The sequence below is a fragment of the Taurulus bubalis genome (genome assembly GCF_910589615.1).
Source record: "Taurulus bubalis genome assembly, chromosome: 14".
NCBI lineage: Eukaryota > Metazoa > Chordata > Actinopteri > Perciformes > Cottidae > Taurulus > Taurulus bubalis.
In genome coordinates, this window is record NC_136602.1 from 10552917 (window position 1) to 10577069 (window position 24153).

General features: G+C 41.2%; 2 protein-coding genes across 4 annotated transcripts in view; one reads left to right on the forward strand and one right to left on the reverse strand.

Annotated features, from left to right (window-relative positions):
* Positions 1-12528, forward strand: part of LOC306746655 (E3 ubiquitin-protein ligase NEURL1-like) — a gene marked incomplete at its 5' end in the record, with an annotated part of 28176 nt that extends 15648 nt beyond the window's left edge. The window contains 3 exons of the mRNA XM_079229601.1: positions 4613-5335; positions 9634-9813; positions 10265-12528. Coding sequence (XP_079085727.1) covers positions 4613-5335; positions 9634-9813; positions 10265-10509 — 1148 coding nt within the window. The 3' untranslated portion in view covers positions 10510-12528. The remainder of the gene's footprint in view (positions 1-4612; positions 5336-9633; positions 9814-10264) is intronic.
* A 5503-nt stretch (positions 12529-18031) lies between these two features.
* The window catches only part of LOC306746360 (SH3 and PX domain-containing protein 2A-like), a gene marked incomplete at its 5' end in the record, with an annotated part of 33067 nt that continues 26945 nt past the window's right edge, over positions 18032-24153 (reverse strand). For all 3 annotated transcript variants that reach the window (XM_079229263.1, XM_079229262.1, XM_079229261.1), the window contains 5 exons: positions 18032-20995; positions 21166-21285; positions 21981-22030; positions 22173-22501; positions 22602-22719. In XM_079229263.1, the coding sequence (XP_079085389.1) occupies positions 19067-20995; positions 21166-21285; positions 21981-22030; positions 22173-22501; positions 22602-22719 (2546 nt within the window). In that variant the 3' untranslated portion in view covers positions 18032-19066. The remainder of the gene's footprint in view (positions 20996-21165; positions 21286-21980; positions 22031-22172; positions 22502-22601; positions 22720-24153) is intronic.

Here is a 24153-nt window from a genome sequence, read left to right on the forward strand (position 1 = left end):
TTCCCTCTCCTTTTTGGGACAGACCTCCCCCCCCCCCTTTTCCCACAGCCTCCTCTCTCATGACAGATGACTTCACTCACTCATTCTAGACAGAGCCCTGGATAGGCCTCCTCTGCATCCATACTTAGGGCAAATCCCCAAATGCACACAAGCACACAATTGCTGCAGCTGACCTTGTATAGAGGTTGCAGCTTCACTAAAGCCCCCAAAAGCTTCTTAATCCTGTTCCACCGGGCCAAGGAATCAACTGAACCCTCCCTCATCTATTCACTTCCATGCCATTGTCTAACCGGGAGCCGTTCAAGACTAAAACAAGGGTAACATAAAAATGTAATTGAAGGATTTTGATGAAAGACTGCAATGTACTTTTAATACATGCAATCCTCTCTCTAAAATGCATTTCCAGATGAGGTGGAGCAAGGCTATTTGTGTTAGCAATGTAGCATCTTTTTTACTGCATTACACTGGCATGTTTTCTCAGGGAATCAGGATGCCGTTTTTTTCCTGTTATATCCGGGACGTCCTCCTTTGCCAACATCATGTTCACTTTCCAGTAACTGGATGTTCCGGATTGCGTTAAGAATTTTTGACGGTTGCAACTTGTTTGAATAGGTAAACTTAAAACAGGTAGATGGATTTGCTGCAGGTGTGAGGGTGTGTACTAACTACCACAGAGCCAAGAAATCTCTCCATTATGTTCTAGCAAGTTTTTCTCACAGCTGCAATGCGTAAAAAAGCCCAAAACAAAAGGGGACCATTGACCCTGCAGAACAGTCTGGTATGTCTTCCTCTATTTAATCAGAGCTTTCCTCCTGAGATTGAGTAGCTGGAGCTGTTCAAAGACCACTTCATTTTACTTGGACAATTCAGCCATGCACTTAATCACATCTATATAGTTTTTGTGCATGAAAAAGTGATTGAAACTTTGCCTTGCTATTCAAAAGTTTCAAGGGCTTAAACTTAAAAATGTTAATATAATCAGCATTATGTTCATTGCATGCTATTGTAAAACCATTGAAGCATCGCCAAATCTTAAAAGTTGAGCTGAGCTGCAGTTTATTTTCTGCGAGTGCCCATACTTAATTATCAAACATAATTCAGAGGATAAAAGACAAGACTGCACCTGTCTGTGTGTGAGCGACATTTTAATGAGTGAGCAGTTTGAGAGGAAGACTCGGCTCAAGAGCAATAACAAAGTGGGTTTACACCCTAGATGCAAAAGGATGAAAAGATTGTTTGCCATTTCAATATCTAAGTCAGTGGTTCCCAACCAGCTTTTTTGTCAGAGGTCTTGCCACAGCACCAGATGAACCCAAGTTCACCTTCACCAGTCGTGGTCCAAATTAGAGGCAAACCCTCTTTTTCCCTCAATTTCACTACAGTGGAAACCGCTTCCATGGATCAAAAAGCTTGGGACAGAATCATTCCTGTCCAAATGCTGTTTGAATAATATCCTGATAGTAATCAAGTAGTCTGTTTGTTCATTTTGGCTCTTAACTAATGCTAAAGGAACTAAAGGAAAAATAAAGTAATTTTCTTTTAATGAAAAAGTAGTCTCCTTAAAGCTTTTAACAAACTGAAAACAAGCCAATGAGATGCAGGAGCAAGATGTTGGTGTTCCTCATGCAACCTTAGACTGTTAGAGTTGCAGACAGAAAAATGAATGTGTATGTGTTGAAACCCTGTTTGAAACCACTGGAATGTATTTTGAAAAAGTCATTAGAATTAAGTAAACAGCAAAGCTGTCCGTTTTATTACTTTATATTCCTGCAATAAATATACAAATGTCCATTTGATGATAATCTCCATGAGAAATAAAGACAAAAAAAAGGTTTCCACTGTATTCATCACATGACAGGGGGAAAAGGAGAGGGTAGGATGTATAGTGTATATATATCTATATCAAAATAGCATCAGTCACCAGTCTCATACATAGCAAAGTCTGTGCCGTATATATACGCCTCTCCAATAGATACATAGTTTTAGACACATGTAGACATGTATAATAGGCCTAAATTCACAGTTTAGAATATGGTAACTGATTCTTCTCTCATATGTAAATCCTATTAACATATCGTTCTTAGAAAGGGAACCGGTCAAAAACTGACTTTGTTGATGAGTATTTATATATTTTAATTAGTTGGGCTCACAGTACTTCCACGTAACGGCAGGCGTACAGGTTCCTGTCTGACGACAAATAAGCCTCTGGGATCCACACACATTTCTGGGATTTGGGTGTGGCCATCGAGTATCCGTGCAAAGACTTCCTTCTGTGTCTACTCATTGTTTACAATTTGATTTGCAACTTGAGATGTGATACTGGAGTTGAAGTTTCGAGATGACGTGTACAACCAGATTGTTTTACAAGTAGCCAGGTTACAAGCAAATCTCAAGCCAATAAAATCTAACACACACAATAGCCGGTCGGTTCCCAGAATGCATTTCGGCCAATGCTTTCCACCTCCTTTGCTTTTTACCTGCCTTCAACCAATGCCTGCTTGAACGTAACTAGTAAATACTACTCAGACTACAACATCTTGTCGCATTTCACAGATTCTGAATTGTTGTGTATGTGTATGTGTTGACTTCGTGGTAAAATAAAATACATTAAATTACTGCGGAATCTGTTGCAGGTACCATGGTTGGGTATCACTGAATGATGTAGAAAGAGTTGAACAGGATCTCTGCCCTTTGTGTTTGTTTTGAGAGCAGTTCTTTACCTCTTGTCATGCAACCATGAATGTCTGTTTACTCACATAAACACATTCATGATATGACAGCAGATACACACAGCATATTGTGTGTTTCAGCTGTGTAATCCCGCTGTGTGGCTCAAAGCTTTTTCATATTTGTCAGCTGTTTTATGCATTAAATTCTTTCCCAGACTCCTTTTAGACCGAACCAAGGAAGAGATCATACATATGTATGTGGCTCACGTCTTTATCTTTCATTGTTTTGTCTTCTTTTATCTTTTGTAAATCTTGTTTTTTCACAATAGGTCGAAACTTCCTTGTACAGTAACGTTGCTATTCTCCTCACGGCTTGTTTTGACTGGTGCACCACTCAAACTGTGAACCGCAGGAAGCCACAATAGCAAGAATAGAAATTATCTCTTGTAGCCCAAAGTCGGCTAACTTTGCCTTGAAGACGATAAGGCGGCTAATAATAAGAGCCTCATGCTTGGTTGTGGACACTCTTGACTGAGGAAGTAATTAAGTTCAAGCAGTTTATCAGTGGTTGGCCGGAGATGTGCTGTCTTTGTGTGATAAAGAGGAGCTGGTGAGGTATGCCCCTTCTCTCAAGTGTCCTCCCCACCCTATTTTTCATCCTCTCCTCCTCTGTCGCCATCTCCCACTGCATCCACTTACCATAGGGGAAGCCCAAAGCAGATCGAGGCTAAGAGCCACACAACTCAGCCACCGTGTCAGTCATCCCTTCGGCCTGTCCCTCCCCACTCTCCTCAAATGTCCAATCAGGCTAATTTTAACCTGTGTTGGAGGGCCGTGTTAAATATGGCAGCATGTCTTCAAGCGCGCCGCGCCGCAGATCCCTTTGTACCGACTGTGTGCATGTAAAGACTCTTTCCGTTTTACCACGATGTTCCCATGTGGATTCTATTTTACAGTGAGCAGAATTAGCAGAGGAAGGGCTATTTGTGAGAGAGACATATGATACTGTTTTTTAGAATGCCTTTCCTTTTTGACGATCAGGGGGGGAAAAAAGCTGCTTTTAGCCTCCAGACACAGAACTTAAAATGTTAACTCTGTATGGAGGTAGAATACAGTCACTGCTGCTGAGGCAGTTTGTTATGTAAACAGCTCGGACTCGTGGCAGCTCATTTCAGCTATTTCACACCCACTGAACACTATTCATACACTTTTAGTCCACTTTTAGCCAATTTACCTTAGTAAGACTGAAGGATGTGGATTAAATTGCTAATATAATGTTTGCATTTTCAAAACCTTTCAGCTTTCAATTGTGGGTAAACGTGGGAATAGGAATAAGAAATAAGATAAGTCAGAAAATGTGGTTTATTATTACAGGACTCCGAGCTAAAGACCGAGTGGGAGGCTCAAACACAGCTTTATTGTCTTTCAGTGGCTTCATGTGCCTCTCTTATCCTGCAACGTTACATAAAGCTGTTACGTCTCTTTTCCTGTGATGTAGCCATTAGCCGGCAGCGACAGTATGTCCCCACTTAAAGCCCTGATGTGTTTCTAAGTATGTAAACGTTGACATATTTGTTGACATTGCTGAGCCTTAGTACAGAGAGTGCATTAGCATGAGGAGCTGGAGGGCACCATTTCATGATGAAGACAGGTATGATGAACGAACAGCAAACAGAAAGTGAATATAGCATGTTGTACATGGGAGCATGCAAAATACTTAGTGGGTACTTCAATTCAATTTGGTTCTGTGAACACTTGAAAAGACAGTAAATGGAGATTTATGTGACTGTATAAGCCACAGACATTGTATGTTGGTTCAGATAGATTTTTTTATTTTTTTTAAACACTTCAAATAAGCAAGTATAAAACATTTGTGTGTGTGTGTGTGTGTGTGTGTGTGTGTGTGTGTGTGTGTGTGTGTGTGTGTGTGTGTGTGTTTACAGACAGTGAGATGGTGACCCTGGACTGCCTGCGTCCTCGTTCTTTTGCTGCCGCCCACCGGGCCTCCATTCAGCGGAGCGGTGATGACCCTCGCCTCTCCATCAGCCTGTGTGACCTGAGTCTGCAGCAACAGGAGACGCATCTGGAGGAAGATGACGAGGAAGAGGAAGAGGAACGGCTACAGCGCTTCAGCTCCGCCTCCTGCCATGTGCCCCAAAACTCTCAGAACTCGCAGCAGTGCTCACTGCTGCCCAGCCATTTGGACACCGATCTGCACTTCCACTCAGTGCACGGCGTCCACGTCACCGTGCTGGATAAGCACACGGCGGCGAGGCTGGATCACCGTGGCGACGAGAGGACGCTGGTGTTTACCAGCCGGCCAATGCACTGCTCGGAGACCGTGTTCGTGAAGGTGAAGGCAGGCGTCACGCGGCCTGGGTCTCTCTCCTACGGTGTGACGTCATGTGACCCGGCCACCCTGAGGCCCAGTGACCTCCCGTCCAACCCAGAGTCCCTGGTTGACCGCAAGGAATTCTGGGCCGTGTGTCGGGTGGCGGTGCCGCTCCACAGCGGAGACATCTTGGGCTTTGTGGTGAACGCAGAAGGGGAGGTCATGATGAGTCATAACGGCATCAGCGCAGGGATGCAGCTGTGTGTCGATAACTCCAGACCCCTGTGGATGTTCTACGGTCTGCACGGCACCTTCACACAACTCAGGATTTTAGGTACGAGCCCACAACACTTAGATTGTGTCTTAACTGCATAAAAACAGCTTCATGATCTTAAATCAGTTTGGGAATGCAACAACATTCAAGGAAAAAGGAACTGTTATTAACATAATTATGTTTGAGGACTAGTTAATTATTTTACTTTCAAGCCTTTCAAGCCTTCTTATTCCTGTTCAGAGTAATGTGTGGTGTCCCCCAAGTATTTGAACTGTGGAAGAAAACCCACAACTCAAAAGGGAAAGCGACAAACTAAGATGTTGGCCTTTTTGGTAAAAAGAAAATAAATAAAAAAGTCTCATATTTGCATTAGTTTTAGCAATAGCTTGACTTTTAAATCAAATCACGGAAGGAATTCAAGCATGTTCCATAGGTCTTAACACAATTTCCATTTCGAGGTTATTGCAGTCTGAGATCCTTCAATGACCTTTGGAGGCTGAATTCCCGCTCAGCCGAGTCATGAAATAGTTTTCCCCTCCTTAGCTGTCTGGGCTGCTCCCTTGAGTTTTTATCAAGTCATATCTCTTGGGAATTTACATTCTACCCCCCTCACAGTTTGAATATGAACGTTAACTTTGTATCCTCAGTTGAAGTTGAGTTTCTTTCAGGGCCGTTTGATTCCGGCAGATTTCACACAATGATTTACCTGAAGTCAATCATCCCTTGATGTGGGACTGCAGGCACTGTTTATGACAGTTTCACTCAAAATGAGCAGAATGAGTTCAGGAGCTGTGGTTGTACGTTTTGGTATTATTTTCCTCTCCATAAGAATTTCGGGGCTTATTTAATTTTGAAAGTGAAAATGAAACCTTACAGTTTATGAACCCTGCGTAGGCTGAAGGCATGCTTTTGATGACATGAGAAACTCTTGTCTGGTTTGAGTCAAAGGTTTGTTAGCCTTCATGGGAAGATTTTCAGAGGATGTTATTGTTTATTTCTGCACATTCTGTAGTAGTTTTACCAATGTTCACCTAGTTTTTGAACATTTTAAAAGTTTCTGATATCGCAAGTTTATTTTCCAGGACATTTAACACACATCTTCAGTGAAAAGTTAAATTAGCTTCACCTTCACCACATTTTGTGCAAATCCAATGTACGTTTGAAATATTTAGTATGTGTCACTCGTTTAAGAGTTCTGCACTTTAAAGGATTTTAAATTCTCCATTTTTCATAAGATGGAGCTCCAGCATTTATTGGACTTAGTATAATTGCTGGGAAATTCTGCAGAGGGCTTTTGATTTGTGTGCAGTCGCCACAGATAAATATAATTCATCTTAATTCTTTGAAAACAAGATTCCACCACCCCAGTGTTGTTGTCGAGCTAAGTTGATTCTGTTCTAGCAGTTTTTTTTTTACAGTTATATATTACTACAGGCAAAATGACAGGGGCTGAGGAGGTTATTTCTGTCTTGCGTGGGCTCCCAGCAGCCAGCATTATGCATCAGTATGGGGTCTGTGGTAGCTCCTTATGATGCCCCCCATATGCATTATTAAATTGTAATTGCAAAGAGGACTGAGATGCTGGGTTTTCCACTCACAGTTCGTTCCCTGAACACCGGTCCGCCAATCATCACTCTTTTTTTCCCTGTGCATTTTCTTACACAACCCCCCCGCTGGCGCACGCCGCCCGTTCTTCGAGTCATTACCCACTCCAGCTGTGGGGAGTGCATTTGTGACGTCTCTGCTCACCCACTCGCTAAAGCCGCATGCCACGAGTTGCCATGGAAACATCTTGCCAGCGAGGCAAGTGACAGTTTGTCATGGCTGGGTGTTGTCAAGCCTGTGAAGTGGAACAGATGGGAGTCTGTTGCTCTCACGTGGTCATTTTGTCCGTGTTATCTCTGTCATTTCCTGTGAGATATTTGGAATCAATGATGACCTTCGGTAGCTGTACAATCGTATAGCTGCTATAATCAATATTTTAATATGAACAATTGATCAAATTTGAAAGGGGTCCCGTTGAGTGACAAACCTACAGGGAATTATCACCAGATTCTGAATCTCCCTTCAGCTCTACGGATGGTTTGGACCTCTTTTAACTCATTGATGGTTTTCCAGTCCTCAACTTCATATTTTCTTCACTTCCATCGCTCTATTCCATTGCTCAGAAAGCTGATTTCGGTTAAAAAAAACTCAAACACTTTACGACACAAAGCAGCTAGCTGCTTAAGAGACATATTTCCCAGAGCAAAAATTATAGATTTACATTTGCTCGGTGGACACAAACTCAACTCCATCTATACCAGTGATGCTCCATAACCAGTGATGCCTGATCACAACTTAAAACCCATCCAATACAACAAAAAATATCCCAAATCATAACCTTACCAGACACCCATGTAAAACCATTACATGCACAACTGAAAATACATCACAAGCATATGAAGCTTCATATATCTGCATCATGATGATGACGTCATGGTAAATAGGTCCTCCGTTATCCCAAACGAAGATTGAATACAACTCATGTCAATCAAATATTTCTAAAATTAAATGAGTAGATAATGTGAGTCAGTGAACAAATAAAGTCTACTAGCTGTGTTTTTGACCATAAATGACAGCTTGTTTGTTAATATTGTTTTCACAATATGTTCAAAACCCTGTCAAAGGTTTTAGCCCAACGGCATTTTTCGCCACCCAACGCTACATTGGGCGTAAACCAACCCAATCTGGCAACACTGTCTGCAGTTGCTGAATGTGTTAATGAGCAACTGTTTTTTTATCAAATTTGCCATGTCGGCTTAGAAAGTTATGATAGTGTTGTGTTTAGAAGCGTGTTTCTGCTGCCCCCAACTGGCCACAAAAAAATCTGTTATTGCAGGTTTAAAAGCTGACTGTCAGATTTCTTATTTGATAAGCAAGTGTTGAAAGCCACCACATGCTCAACGACAAATACATCTCCTGCATAACTAAAGAGATCAACATACTCATTATGATCACATAGCCAGCAGTAAATTCACAATACAAGAGAAGATGAAAGATACGCTTGATGAAAGGGTGCATGAGTAGACATGAAGGTTATCCATTCTGCCTTATTAGAGTTGACCAAGACATTTGTTAACAGCTGGGCTGCCACATGGATCACGATAAGTAGGTAATGTGTGTGTGTTAATGCTACAGTCTGCATACACGTCGCTTTATCCACTCTAAAATATACTAATATAAATAAATAGATGACTCTCACAAAAGCCCGTCTCAGCAAAGTGGTACAAACATGTTGATCTCAGCACTAAACTAAAGAGCACACTAATTATGGAGAGGTTTTAGTATGGATTACCAGAGGTCCTGTATTCATACATATTTTGCTAAGTCTGTTGATTTTTTAAGCAGCAAGTTGTTTGTTGCATGACTAAAAAGCTACTATGGTTTGTTTACGTAGGCTAAAACTGAGACTGCAGTGGTTGTAGTGGTCCAAAGAAAATGCATGAGTTCAGAGCACGTAGCTAGAGTTATGCAACAAAGTGTATGCATTTTTCTGCTAACAACAGACCACACAAACATGTAATTTTCTTATTTTAAATGGAACAGCATTTCTTTATTTCAGCAATTTCTCACCATCTGTGGTTCTTTTTTTAGTCGTTTCTCTACTCAACACTGTCATTGTAGGAAAGTTTGGACAAGCAAATTGAGGTGTGTGATAGGATGTAAACTACCAATATTAGATCATTTGACACGTGGAAGGACAGTGGTGTCAAGTGAGCGGGAGGCCCGACAGGGTAGCAATATTTCTGCGATGGTCAGTTGAAGGACAATGTATAAACAACAATGGCGTGTGCCTGCCAGGCATACTGGATCAGAATTTGTCTGCCAATTTGAGAACTGATGCCAGAGCCGGTGGGTATGGGGGAGCGGATGGGGACGGATCACACGGGACAGACAACAGATCGTCTGTGAAAGCATTTTGTACCCTACCCAGAGGGATCATGGGCTCATGGGAGGAGGGGGGTGCTTGGCGTCTGTGACGAGACCACACCAACTCATGGGCTCTTGACTCACTAACACACACCCACACACAGACGCTGTGGCCTCATAAGTCATCTGCTTGGTAATTGAAGAGATTTAATGTATGTATGAGTGTGAGAGAGCGACAGACGGTATCAGAGCCACGACAAGATATTCACTCACCTCCGTTTGCTAATTATCAGCTCTGAATAACTCCTCAGAGTGTGAAAGATGGAAATATTTGTTTCCTAGTTACGAAAGCGTTGCGTTTTGTTCCTTTGAACACTTACTTTCATGGATCATCTGTATGTTGCTAAATCTTTGTTGTGACCCAGATGTCTCTTCTGTACCTTTAGGCTCATCGCCACACCCGGACCTACGAGGCGCCTCGGTTCCCAGCTCCCCGTCCTGTACACCAAACAACCCCACAATGCTTGGCAGCGGCGACTCTGAACCCAACCTCAACACGCCCTTGAACATCAACCTCAATTCAAGCCTCAACTCCAGCTACTACACAGCCTTTTCCTCCTCCACAGGTTTGTCCAAGTGTTCCAGTTTAGTCCTCTGTCTATTTATCTACGTGATTATTCCCCCCATGGGCATTTCTGTCCAGATGTTTATGGATTTTTTTTTCTTTGTTTATGAAATTGATTAAAATGCAGACATGCAGGAGAACAATTAAACAGATGTGACAATAAAAAAAACCCAGCAGTGATCCCACACATCCCTCCTGTTCTAAGCTGCAGACAGCACTACAGGGAAACTATTGGCAGATAATGTCAGCAAAAGAAGCTTCATTAGCAGAGAAAACAGAAGGAATGGTATTAACAACTTAAATAAAAAGGTGCACTGGATATATATGTCACATGTGACCATTACAGTTATCTGCCTGAACTACTTGTAAGCCTTCCTCCAATTGTTGTAAAATATCTCTTTCCCACATACTCACTCACACATCTGTGATGTCTTCCCCTCTCGTCACCTAAGGTACAACGCCAAACTCTCCATTCTCCAGCCACCCAGAGTCCCCGACCTTCCCATCCTACTCCGGCTCGTGGAGCGACGAATGCACCATTTGCTACGAGAATGTGGTGGACACGGTCCTCTACGCCTGTGGACACATGTGTCTCTGCTACACCTGCGGCCTCAAACTCAAGAAGATGGCCAACGCATGCTGCCCCATCTGCAGGAGGACAATCAAAGATATCATCAAGACCTACCGGAGCTCGTAGTATTGTGTGAAGACATTGTGTCGCATCGTCAGGTTCAGCTCAAGGTTTCAAAGCCATGTCAGACTTTTTAAAGACGGATGCAGGACAAGTGAAATCCCCGCTTGTTTGCATGTGCATTCTTGCTCAGGTACTCTCCAACAGGACCTAAAACTCAATCATTAAAACATTATTTCTTTGTTATGGCCAATGCACAACCTTGGAAAACTCACAGTTCCTGCCTATGGCGTCTCACAGTAAGGACCAAGCAATGGGGTTCATCATAACATGTGATCAACAGAAACAAAATATGTGCAGGTACTGCAGGCATGATAGGACCATGACCTACTATTGTCTAGTGACTCAGTGATTTGAGCATCTGTTGAAGAGAGAGTAATCTGAAGAGGCATCTGCCCTACATCCTGCAGAGCAACCCTTCATTCTGCTGGTGATAGCATCGCTGCTAGCTAAAAGTAAAAATGTTCAGAACTGCAGAAGAAACAAGGAGAATAAATATGTGGTTTCGCCAGCTGCTCCTCCACAGCGTGTGCTGTGCATTGGGTCAAAAACTGTTATTGTAGAGTAAGAATCAATTCTGTGAGATAAGTTGTATTTGACATTTCCTGAATGCTTCCAGAGGCCAGTGAGGAATAGGTAAAAAAAAAATACTTGCAATACATCTAAAATAAGCCATCTTTTAAAATGCTCCTCCTGCAATGAAACACAATACAATGTCTTATCCTAAAGGGTAAAGAATAAATAAATACATTGTTTTGCTGGATATCTCACTACCTGCGGAAAATGCAGGCAGGGTTAGATTGTGCAAAGGGTAAAAAAATGTGAGTGTTGTCACTATAGAAGGTCACTCTCGAGGTGAATGGGGATGTAAATCAGTGAAGTGGGAGTGAGGGAGGATGTTGTATGTTTGGGACGAAGACATGGGGAGGAAGGGGTACCTTTTGGTGGTGTGTCTGCACATTGTTTCAGTGCAGAGAAAATGTTTGCTCACCCCATACATCAGAGGTTTGTATGAAAGCCTGTGAAATGTGGGACTTGCATGAGTTGCATGTCCTGCTTCTTGGCTGCCTCAGTGAGTCGGCTGGATGCCGTGATTGGACAAAAGTCATTCAAATAAACATCGGTGAGCAGAAGTATTTTTAAAATGCTGAACGAGCACATCGGGATGACGAATCAACCTCTTCATCGTTGCAAGAAACCCATAAAATCCCACTTTAAGTCACAGATGGCTGTGCTTACTTTAGGTTTTACAGTTCTCTTTCATGTACATACAAATTAAACATGAATATTTGCTTTCAGTGGATTTCAGCACACTGTGTCTTCAAGTGGAAGAAGAGAAATCACTTGAGTGCAGTCAGTGGCAAGGATGTAGCTTGTTATTGTGGGACATTGTGAGATGTTCATTTGCATATCAGTTTCTGAGTGCTGCTCTTCATCTGTAAAAGCAAACTCCGAGGACATTTTCACGACTAATCTCATGCATTATGTGCTGCTTTGAATTGTTAAGAACTACAAGCTATTTTCAGGTGTTATTTTGGCCTCGCTGAAATATTACTCAGTAATTTGTTAATAATTAAGTGCTGATTTGTTTTTGTTTTTCAAGGTGTTGAAGCTTGTCATTTTACCGCTGTGGTGGACAATTTGCAGTCACGGTTAAGTTTTCATGTGTGCCTTTAAAAAGAGAAGTCCGGACACACTTTTGGTCCGTTAGGCTCCTCGCTGTGACATCCAGGAGGTTCACATTTATCTTATAGTCATTCTTAGATGGTCGTAATGTCTCTGATGTGAGCAGCTTTAACCACACAACCTACAACTACAAACATTTTAGTGTGCTTAATATCAGTGTGTGAATTTATTCACTGATGAAATGTTTGAATATCGCCTTGTCCTCTGTCACTGCATTGCATACATAATACTGGAATTTGTTGTGCTTGAGAAATGCTCAGCCTTTTATATTTCTACCTGTTTTTGTTTTTCTTCCTGACCAAATATGACCTAACAGAAATTAAACATTTTTGAAACATTTCTGATAGAAAAATAGTATAGATGAGTGTGATATTAACTGTACATGATCATTTTTATTTATTTTGTCAATACTACTATAAAGAATTATCACCGTTTGTTTAATAAGTAGAGCTATAGTTTCCAAAAAGTAAGAATAGTGTTTACTTTATTGTTGCATATAAAGATTATAGATTATTATATAGCATCTGAAATGCTCTGTGGATCTGTCGAGCTGATTTTAACTTATCGCAATAGTTTGACATTTTGGGAATTACGTTTATTCACTTACTAGGAGTTAGATGAGAATATTATTATTACTGTACTCAATGAGGTATGTGTACTTTGCATAAGTATTTCCAAATGATGCTACTTCATACTCCACAGGAGAAATATTGTTATTTTAACTTTTTGCTGATACACAATTGCACCAGTAAGAATTATTGCAATATTCTATGTAATAATATAATTGTCATGGGAGTACTTTTAACTTTTGATGAAGTTTGCTACATTTAAAAAGGCTACAACCTTTACTGAAAACACCATTAGTCCTGTCAGAACTTCTGCCGTTGGTTGCGTTGTTAGCTCTGTTAGCATCGTTTGCTGCGAGCCGCCTGCTCAATTAAAAAGCTCCCAAACTTGTATATAGCTCATTTAAAGACTGGAAACTGGGAAACAGCCAAACAGTTAAAGCACCTCTAAAGCTCATGGCACGTAACCTCTAAAGTTTTTAAACAGTTCTAAACATGTGATTTAGTGCATGTTAGTTGTGCTTGTAGGCAGATTTTGCAATCTTTGAAACAGGGGTGTAAATCATCTCGGTACGTTATTAAATTGATTCTTTGGACAATGACACGGTACAATTTTGATTTGATCCAATTCAGAAGCCTGCAATAAATATGAGACCATATCATTCAGCCATTTAACACAATCAGTGACATTTATATCAGCTCACAAAAAGCAACTGAAATATGATTTGACAATTTCATTACTGGGCTCTGAAGGAAGGAGGTGCGCTTGGACGGAACTTGGTGACACAGATGTGCCATGAGAATTTCAAAATAAAGGCGTATATTGAAGATTATTATTTTGATGTTTTAGCTTTGCATTAACAATATTGGATCACTGAATCCATATATTGATCCAGATATATGTATATTTGTACCACTACTCTGGACAGAGCCAGGCTAGAAAGTTCCAGTCTTTATGCTCGGCTGACTGGATTCTAGCTGTGGCCACTTGCCGGCAAGTATGAGAGTCGTATCAATCATTGTATCTACTTCTTCACCAGAAAACGAAAAAGCGTATTTTCCAAGATGTCAAACGTTTCCTTAAATGCCATATAGGCAACTGAATTATGCTATTAAAGGGAATACAATGTGTAAAGGTGGCGTTGGTTACCAATTAGTTGGTAAAAAATATTAATTGTTAGGCTAGTTTATCCTACTTGTGCATATTTATAATTATATCTTGAATTTGTGTTGTAGTGAAGCAGACATACGTAGTGTTTCAAATGTGACCAAAACTTTGCTGTCCAAACAAAACAAAACCAGCAAGTGCAAGTGGGCATTGTGCATTTTGGAACAAGAAAATCTGCACATAACTTTGGTTTCCTTGGCTTGGAATTTATATTAGTTGTTAAAAAAACATTCTTACGGTGGTTTAATTTTGTTCAGTTTAATAAATAAAATTTAAGTCTGAATCACTGGCTTTATTTCTTACATTTTGAGCTCATACAACTGTTTGTACAAGAGAAATCCTATCGCCTACTTCAGTTCATGCATTTGACTCGAGTTGCAATAAAAAGTTAAAACTGACCATTTCCATTTCACAGCTATTGCTTATTATCTTTTTTGCACAGCAGGAAACAAGTCAATCTGGCATAAAAGATAGGGAATGAGAAAGCATAAGTGCCATTATGTTTTCCCAAAGCGTGCAACAAACAAATGGTTGAGGTAATGTCTCATGCAAGAAAATCCAAAGTAGACCAAAGTTAGAGAACAAAAGGGCAGCCATCTTTAACAAAACCACTCGCAACAGTAGTGTACTTGACTAACACCCCGTCATATACTATATGAATAACAAAGGCAAGGGCTTTTAGTAAACAGCTATAACTCACATAGAAACTGTTTAGAGTCGTGGTATGTAGACCTGGCCAGAGTGAACATCATTTGTTATTTACGACCCTGCAGGCTTGGCTCTAATGCAGCACTGTTTTATGCTGCTCTCCAATAGGCACAAATACAACCCATGATGTCTGGACATGAAACAGGCAGCAGTGGCTGCCGTTCATGGCCAAGTGTTCTCAAAGGTGCGAGGGTAATATACGCAGCCAGGATCTGTGACAGTGACATGAATACAGTATATCTTACTCGTGTCTGTGTACACACAGACTTTCCACTCAGACCTCTCAGTGAACCTGGCTGCCGGCCTTCTGAAGGCTTAAGGGCTTGGCAGACTTGTTTGAGCCGCGTTGTGGTATCTCTTCTAGACAGCTGTTTGGTCAAACACACATGCCGTCAATTAAGGTATCAAATTTGTATTCCAAAAAAGCGTGAGGGTATCGATTTTGAATTCTAACCAGACATCAGACAGTCAGAGTGTGAGTTAGTTCCTCTGTTGTAGTTAAGGCTTTAAGCTTTTGCTGTTCAGCGTGATATAAAATCTTTTCCTCTGTGAGATTTGCAGTGTCGAGGGACAGACTGTGGCGAAGTGCAATTATATTTAAAAATACAAATTTGTTCATGGTGCAAAAGGGATCTCAACCCTACATCATCTAATTAGTGTTGATGAAGACAGAGTTGAAGGTTACTGTGCTGCTTCGCTCAATCTGTAATGAGAAGCTGAGTGCTGCTGCCCTCCAGAGGCCAGAAGCAGCTCCAGCACCTTCCAGAGAAACCCCCAAAGACAAAACCATCAGCATAGTAATGCTAACTGCTTTTTCAAGGCAGAGTCAACATGTTTAATTTGTATCTTTAAAGGGTGTTGTGAAAAGCAAAATGTACAAAAACCTTTCGACAATTTATTTGCACTACATTTCAAGAGCAAACAATGCAATCTTACTGATTTTGTGGCCCTTGCTCGCTCGCGTCACATTCAGTTAGGACACGGGAGCTGTAATTTCAATGAGACACACAGCCTCATTCTCAAGAGAGACATGAGGAAACTTGGTGGCCACGGGCCAACGAGACATAGTTAATGTCGAGCCCTGACTTTGTATTCATATATTCAAACTTTGGTATAAATAATAATATCAATTTGCCAAAATCCTTTTGACTCAAATTCTACTTACTGTAGTTTTTTCCCCTGAGCTCTAAATCTTCCCCCTAAGTTTTCCTCCATTTGCTCAGCTGTCAGACTACTATTTCTGAGAATGAACGTCAACACTCAATACAATACAGTTTTTAACCACTTATGACACATCACCTCCACATGTTATATTATAAACCTCTTGAGGGGTCTCTTACCTGCAACATTTTGCATTTCCTTTCCATTCTTTTGAATGCCTGTGATTTATTATTTGCAATAAACACGATAAACATGAGTACAACAAGCAAGTAAATATGGACTCACAGCCAGCAGACATCATCACAAACATGGTATAAAGATGCTCAATGGGGATCCATAGCTTAGTTCCACGCCAGTGAGTGCGTATGGGATCCCAATGGAGGAAACAGCCAGCGGGATGGACATATTTCACATTAAATTCCTGTAGGCTGTAAATCTTATTATATTTCAGGCACCACATCTAATACATCAAATATGTGCAGTGTCTGATAGTGGGAAATGCCATCAGTGTTTGAATTTGGTGTTTCTCTGATTATAACTCAAGGTGACAATATTATGGGCTACAACTCCACGCTGTTAACTTAAACTTTTGCTTTGTCAGTTGATGCTAAATTCAGGAGCCCAGTGAGCACAGCATGAAAGACATCTAAACGTAAAAGTCGTATGTGCAGGTTCTCCTGAAGCAGAAGCTGCAAGAGGAGGACAATCAAAGTGAATAGCACCACTATGCGGCTCACTGTTATGAGACAAAAATGGAAGACACGTCAGGCAACCAAGTGTGATCTGATGTTTGTGCATAACAGCATTCAGCTGGTCAAACACTTAGTCTTTGTTGCATATGCAGATGTGAGTTTATTATAAGCACATTCAACATTGAGATATGTTCCTTATTCCAATGCAGAAAGATTTTAATGCAACACAACTGAGAAACTTGATTAGGACCTGTGAAGTGTTTTTATGATATATGATTTATTATACTCCACATTAACTTGCAATTAATACAGCAGATGATTACTCATATGACCACACAAAACACCACATGTTTTGGTCTGTTACGGCAGAGGCCTTCAGATCTGCTCTGTAAATCACTTGTCCTGTGTTCTCTGAGAAGAAAATAATAGAAACCAAGAGGGAAACATGTCGATATTTTTGGTTTCATGACGGCTACAAAGCCACAAACTTGGAACAAAAACTAACATTAGCTTTCCTGATAAAGTGTACTTCTCATACAGCAAACGTGGACAATCATTCTGTTCTGCACTTGTTCTGGGGGAAATGAGCTGGGAACATCAGTTCATGGGCCAAATAGTAAATGTGCTACTTAGCTGCAGCACTTTCAACAGTAAACTTACCTGTATGGGTCAGTTGGGTCTGGAGAGTTATATGTTGGATCCGTCCTTGCTCTTCAATATTGTTCACAACACGCTGTCAGCTCCATGACATGTAGGCCTCAGAGCAAGGTTTCGGTCTAACGCCTGCTCACTGACAGCCTGCCAGCTGCTGTCAATCAAACCCAGACACGCCCCTCTAGAATTTGTGCATATTTCAAGACCTTTTTATTTATTAGTAATACATGTACATGGTACACGCTGACTTTATTTTTAAATACAAAAAAAGAGCACTAAATATGACTTAAATATACTTTAAATATGTTTCTGCCATTTTTTCCTACTGAAATGCAATCGGTTTTCTGTTTTTATCAAATAATAATAGAAGATACAGAGATATTATATGGCCCACTACTAACAGAAATAAAAATAAAAATACTATTTACTGGGTATATTCATTTTGATAACAGTTAAGAGGTGAGAGAAAAGGAGGGGGAATATTCCACATTGAGTCCCCAGCTTGAATTTAGTTAACTGTGTGTATTGTAAAGTGTATGGATGCGCATATGTGTTAATGTGATATCTACACATCAGGGATGAAATGTCCAGCATTTGTCACACGTGGTACAAAAGCATCCCTAACATTATTAATTCAACTACATAAAAGGTATTGTGACAATGTCCCTTTTTTTTTTATCCATATTGTTAAATAACATCGGGCTTATGATCCATTCATAGGACCATTTTTGGACTTGAGGGTGGTGTTAATGAAGGGGTGCTTGAGTTCATGTGACAGGGCTGTGGGAGTACATGTCAGAAAAGGTTGGGAAACATTGTAATTGGGGACCAAACCAGATGTGTGGGCAAACATTAACTATGACGGATGAATGGTTAAAAAAAAAAACTACTAATGATTGTTTAAAAGTGCATTTATTAAATTCATTCTTTTGGCACTTCAGTTATCATCACTGTTCACACAGTTAACATAAAACAAAAGTGAGCATCTGCTGCAGCTGAAGAGTAATGTCAAATTTACTGCCCAGCAGAAATTCAAACTGTTTTCATTATTAATAGAGCAGTTCTTAGAAATGTTTAAGCAGTTGTGAAATTGTTTTTATCAGTAAATTCCATACAATAATAATAAAATAAGTAATAATATGATTTTTAAGTAATGAATAAATAATTTTTCCACCGACGTTAAGTTTTAATTTCGGACAATTAGCCCCTGAAATGAAACCAACAAATATTTGTAAGGGAAGATCGTAAGCGATTGTTTTTACATTTATGTGTAGGAAAAAACTGTGATAATCAGAGATGCTCACAAATTGTTTCATTACGACAGTATTACACAATTAAATGGATAAAATATATCACAAAACGGTGACGTACAGGATAAAGAGATATTTTAAAAAAACATGCAAACAGACAGCACCATGGTGAGACTAACACAAAGCAGCTTTGGCAACAATTGAGATTTTCCTTACGGAAGGAGGAGAAAAAGGTTTAACTTCAACAGCTCAAGGCATTGTCGGTATAATGAATCATTTCAAACATGCAGTAAGCTTTAAATGCTTCAAAACTAAAAAAAAAACTAAAAAAAACGTCATTATAAACTTACAGAGAAAGGTTCAAGGACACACAATTAGATCTTAGTTCAAGTTAAAGGTAACATCTGAAGAATATCATTAAAGCATTCTTCCTCTCTCTGGTGTTCTCTTTGGCTGCGTCACTAAGTCTCATTATATTGCTCCTAATGCGACGTCTCAGGCACTTTTTCATGTAGACTCATTTTACCAGATGTCTCACTTCATTTCAAAGTCACAATTTGATCTGCCTGCTCGCTTTGGCAAAGGTACCGGGTAAGATTTCAATCCTTACTTAATGTAAATCTGTTGACGTAGTCTTTACACGCATGTTAAGAGTTCTGCCAGCTCCATACGTGAGTGCTAGTGCTTTTTCTCGAGGTAATTTGATGGAACCCATCCTTTCCTTGGTCTGCCACTATCCAGAATCTTGCAGTACCACCATCCATTGGGGTTTCTGTCCAGTACCTCCAGACTCGTTCCCTCAGGAAATCCCATGGTCTCCTCGTCACCATGATAATCTGCTATAGAGACATACACCTCTCTGAGGTTGTTATGGATGATGTGGGGCTTGGGTTTGACTGTGGAAACAGGGAGGGCATTTCTCTGAGAGCTGAGGCCGAGGGATTCCGAGCTACCGGTACCAGATCGGTTCCTGTTGGGTAGTCCGAAGTTGTTTGGCAGTAGGCTGCGTGGCACAGTGCCAAAGGAGGCGTTGCGGCGCACTGTGGGGCTGGCACGAGGGTGGTCCGTTGAGTTGAGGGACTCGTTTCTCCTTAAAGAGCCAACAGGGCTGGGACCGTCCCTGATCGGGGCTGAGATGAAGACAGACTGAGGTCTCACAACCTGCTGCTGTTTGGTGCTATTCTGCTTTCGTGAGCCAAACAAGCTGAGGGGTTTGGAGAGGCCACCTGGAGGCTTAGAGGGAATAGGTGGGGTGACCTTCTTCAGGTTTTGGTTGATGTTGTTCAACGCCTGCACCCTTTGTTCATTCTTCTCCAGGCTGTTGGACTTGCTGAGGCTACCAGGTTTAGTCGGGGTGCCATCAGATTCAGACCCTGCCATGTCATCTTGTTGCCTGACGGGCTCCAGGAAGTAAGTCGGAGCCCAACCCTCTGTGTCTCCCCAGCGGATATACCACCAGCCACTCTCCTGCTTCTCCAGCACTTCCACCTCCACACCAGCGGGGAAGCTGAGCTCAGACTCTTGGACCTTCTCATAAGGATCTGTGGTTCGATACAGGCTGCTGCCTTCCAGGTCAGAATCTCCCCGGCTGCCTTTAGAATAGATGGAGGAGAGATCTGACGTGCTCTGAGAAGAGAAGGAGTCTTCTGAGGAGATGACTGAAGCTGTCTCAGAGTCCTCACCTTTAGTTTTGGTGCCGTTCTTCAGCTGCCCTGTTGGCCGCAGCTGTCTTCTCAAGGTGCTGATGTCCATCTTCTCTGCACTGGATGCCTTGGCTAGTTGTGGTTTAGGCCTCACCACTGGCTTTGGTTTAGTGCAGGATTTGATGGAACAGGATGCCTTGCTTTCCTCTTGGTCTTTCTTACTTCTGGACAAATCTGGAGTGGACTCAGTGAAGGCAGATTTAGGACTGGATGCATCCTCAGCTTTGGTTGAAAACTGGCTCCCATTCAAGTCCATCTTGAGCTTGATACCTGCAGGTCTCCACCCACCTGATGTTGGGTTTGCGGTCTTGCCAGTTTCTGACAAGACACTTGTCTTGGAGGAATTTGAGTCCCTGCTGCACTGTCGCTCTGGCGTCTCCCTGAAGGGCCGGAAGCCGTCATTCTCATAGATACACTCTCCCTCTCCCTCCGCCTCTCCTTCCGCCTCGTGGCCATCTTCAAATGACTCGCACATTTTGAAGGAGGCACTGTGGAGCGACGAAGCCGAAGAAGGCTTAGAGAACTGGTGTGATCCCTTCTCGGAGGAACCATCCTCATTTCTAACATCCACCAAGGAAGCTTCTCCCCTCAGAAACTCAAACTCAGACTCCATGTCCAGATCACCAATGGCAGGAACATCATATTCTGGCTCTTCATACACAGGCCTTCCAGCAGACACAGGGGACTCTGGAGCTTCAGACCCGGGGCTGCTGGGAGGTGCAGTCTCCACTGAGTCTTGTTTTTTGACAGGCGGAGCTGGAGGTGGAATTTTTGGGCGGCAAAGAGTGCTGGTTCTACGATTCAGGTTGGGCTTTTTACGTTTGTCAATGTAGGAGCAGGGCGCCCAGCCCTCCTTCTCCCCTATGTGGACGTACCACCAGCCACCAGAATTCTTCTCAATGACCTACAGTTTAAAAAAATATTTTAGTCTTTGCATGATGGCATTTTTAAACTTGGAGAAGGCAGAGTTGTTATTGAGCGTAGATTAATACAATGATATAGCGAGACACGTGGTTGGTACCCACATTTAAAATGTTCTTGTTACTGAATTTTACTTTGAAAAAGAGTGCCTACCTCTGCTTTCTGTCCTCCATTAAAAGTGATACCATCAGATATACAGGACTGGAAATCTGCAATGGTATAATACTCGGCTTCCACTGTCGGGGGCTCTGGTGGGCAGGGCAACTGAAATCCCTTCGCACAAAAGAAATTGGCACTGTAAGGCGTACTGTCAGTGGTGAAAGGTACCTGAAGGGTGCTCTAATTAATTGCAAACATATTGTATTTTTTCTATCCACTACATTCTTCATCTACATTTTCAGACTAAGATTTTACATTAAAAGATCAGTTTCAGACCAGTCTACAGCCTTCATGACTTGTGGCCCCGTACGAACAAAAACAGCAGTGTCTGATCGGGGCCCCTTGTAATGTTTTAGATGTCTGTAGTTATGAACAGATCTGATCAGATTAATTATTTATTCAAATAACATTTCATAGATGAAATATGTTTCTGTTTGTGTTTTCCTAACCTATTACTCATCTCACGGCCACAAATATTTAACTAGTGAGAGGGTGCCAGGCCCCTAGCTTGGGAACCACAGGATTAAAATACCTAACTAGCTCTGTCTCGACCAAATACATCAGTACAATCCTTTGTAGACACTGATGCATTAATATAAATCTAATAATGTCATGACTGAATGTCCCAGGAGCTACTTATACCGTCAGCACTTTTTTTCTAATTAAGTAGGATTCTGAATGTAGAATATTGAGTTGTAATTCAATATGTTCCCATTAATGTATTGGTACTTGATACACATACAGTATATTAAAATCCTGCACATGACCATTATTCGGCGAAATGGATGGCTAAAAGATCGCACTCTTACCAGGGTTGCATCTCTTCGAGGAGGAGGTTTTTGCCTGAGAACCGGTGAACCTGTGAAATAATCACATAGAAGAAGAAAAACATACATGATTGTTTGGTTGCATTTAAAAATATACACTGATAAAGAATGACGTAAAAGTTTAAAATTGAGTAATTAGAAACATACTGTGACATTCACAGTAACATGACTAACCAATTTCCACCCGCTGAGGGGCGATGCGGGCTACTGCTGGTGAGGAAGGCTCCGCTTTACTTTTTCCATCCTGTGGACTATTAACAGGGCTGGAGTCCGCACAGGGGATTGGCAGGCTGATCTCCTTCTTGGCCACTTGAGGGCTCTCTGGGACTCCTTCAATCTGTACATCTTTCTCACTCAAGGATTTCTTGTTGAGCAGGTTACTGATCTCCATGATGTTTCCAATGATCTCCACAGGTCCCGTCACCGTCTTCTTGCGGGGAGAGAGCTCATCTTTCATCTTCTTCAGGTACGAGGCCGGAGCCCAGCCCTCTTTATCTTGGTACCTGGAAAGTAATTTAGAAGAGAAAATTATCTATTAAAAAAAAATCATCTTTTTGAAATGATAGGTGTGAAAATGTCTGAAACAAGTGAGCAGAGGTTTACCTGATAAACCACCAGCCTTCCAAGTTCTTCTGAATCACCTCCACAGTTACTCCTTTCTCAAAAGCAATTTCATCTTTGCCCTGACTGGCGTAGGGCTGCACTGTTACGTACTTCTCTTCTGCCAAAGCAAGAGCGGAAAATTACAACTAAACTAAGAATTTGAGAGCTAAGAAAACAAAATAATCCTTGGAAAAAAAAGGGTATATTCTATAAATCATTTCTATAAACTTTCTATATTAATATGATCAAACTACAGTAATGACATACTGTATAAGGTAAACCAGTATAAGATAGACTATCTTGTGATTCATTGGCACCAACTTTGCAATGTGATACTGAAAGAGGGGTGTATCTTTTTCTATATTACAGACTGGAACTGTTCTGCTTTCTGGCAATTGGTTCAGCTGCCAGATGTACATGTGCTGTGTGTTTAAATGTTCTTTGGCACACAAGATTTGTCTAGAATTGTTTTTATGAAACAGACAACTACAGCGAACAACTACATAACATAACTGATTATTGTATTTAGAAAACACATTTTCCATCGTCACATTATGTATTACTCTGAAGATTGTTTTGTTATACGTATGTTGCAAAGCAAAAATATCAACTGAGGTCAAATCAGTCGTAACGCCTAAATCATATTCGTCCACCTTATGACGGTAAGCATCTCGAAACTCAGCACATAATAGAGAGCAGAGGCTTCATGCTGATTTATGCATTCCCATGAGGCCAAGGGGCAAAGCAAAGACATCATTTCCTGTCATTATAGCAATTCCTTTGTAAATACAGACAGCACTGGGAGAAGAGGTGTGTTCAAAAAGGAGAAGGGCATGAAAAAAAGCACTCTATAAACTGTCCTCCCAGTTGGTAAACAGGAAGCAACCTTCTGGTGACAAATTATTCCATTTTCCTTTTCTCCACCCATTTCCTAAGTTGTGTAAGAGTTGAATGGGTGAGGGATTGTAAATCCCTGTACTTGCAAAAACTAGAGTAGGCACCACAGGCAAAGATATTTCTGTACGCTTTATTTTCCTTTTGCCTGGTTCTTCCGGCCTCTTTGTGTCGAGGCTGGTGAACCATTTTCCTCTCACCAACCTCCTTTAAACAACTTCCAGCAGGGCAACCAAGGGAAACTCTGAATCAGATGTTATGTTAACCACAACATGCATCGCCTGCATCAGTGTTATAAATTATTCTTGTGGAGTCAGCAAAATATCTCTTTAAAAAAAAAAGAAGAAAAAAAAAGAAGAAGCAGGATTTCAGTCCTAGGGTGGAAACAACTCTCTCCACTCCAGAGAGCAGCATCCACTGCCAAGTTACGTTTGGGCTGAACTCAATAGCTTATCCTCACTCCACTGTCAGCAATCCAAATGTATCTCCAGTGGGGAAAAAAGCACCTTGACCATGATAAGAAGAACATGTGCAAGTTTGTAATTGACAACGCCTTGCTAAAGAAGTGAGAGATTAACAAGGGTCTTTGTTTATCTGTCAATTTTGGCTGCTATTTGCACTGCAGCTCGATTAATATGTTTTTACTACACTTTTTTAG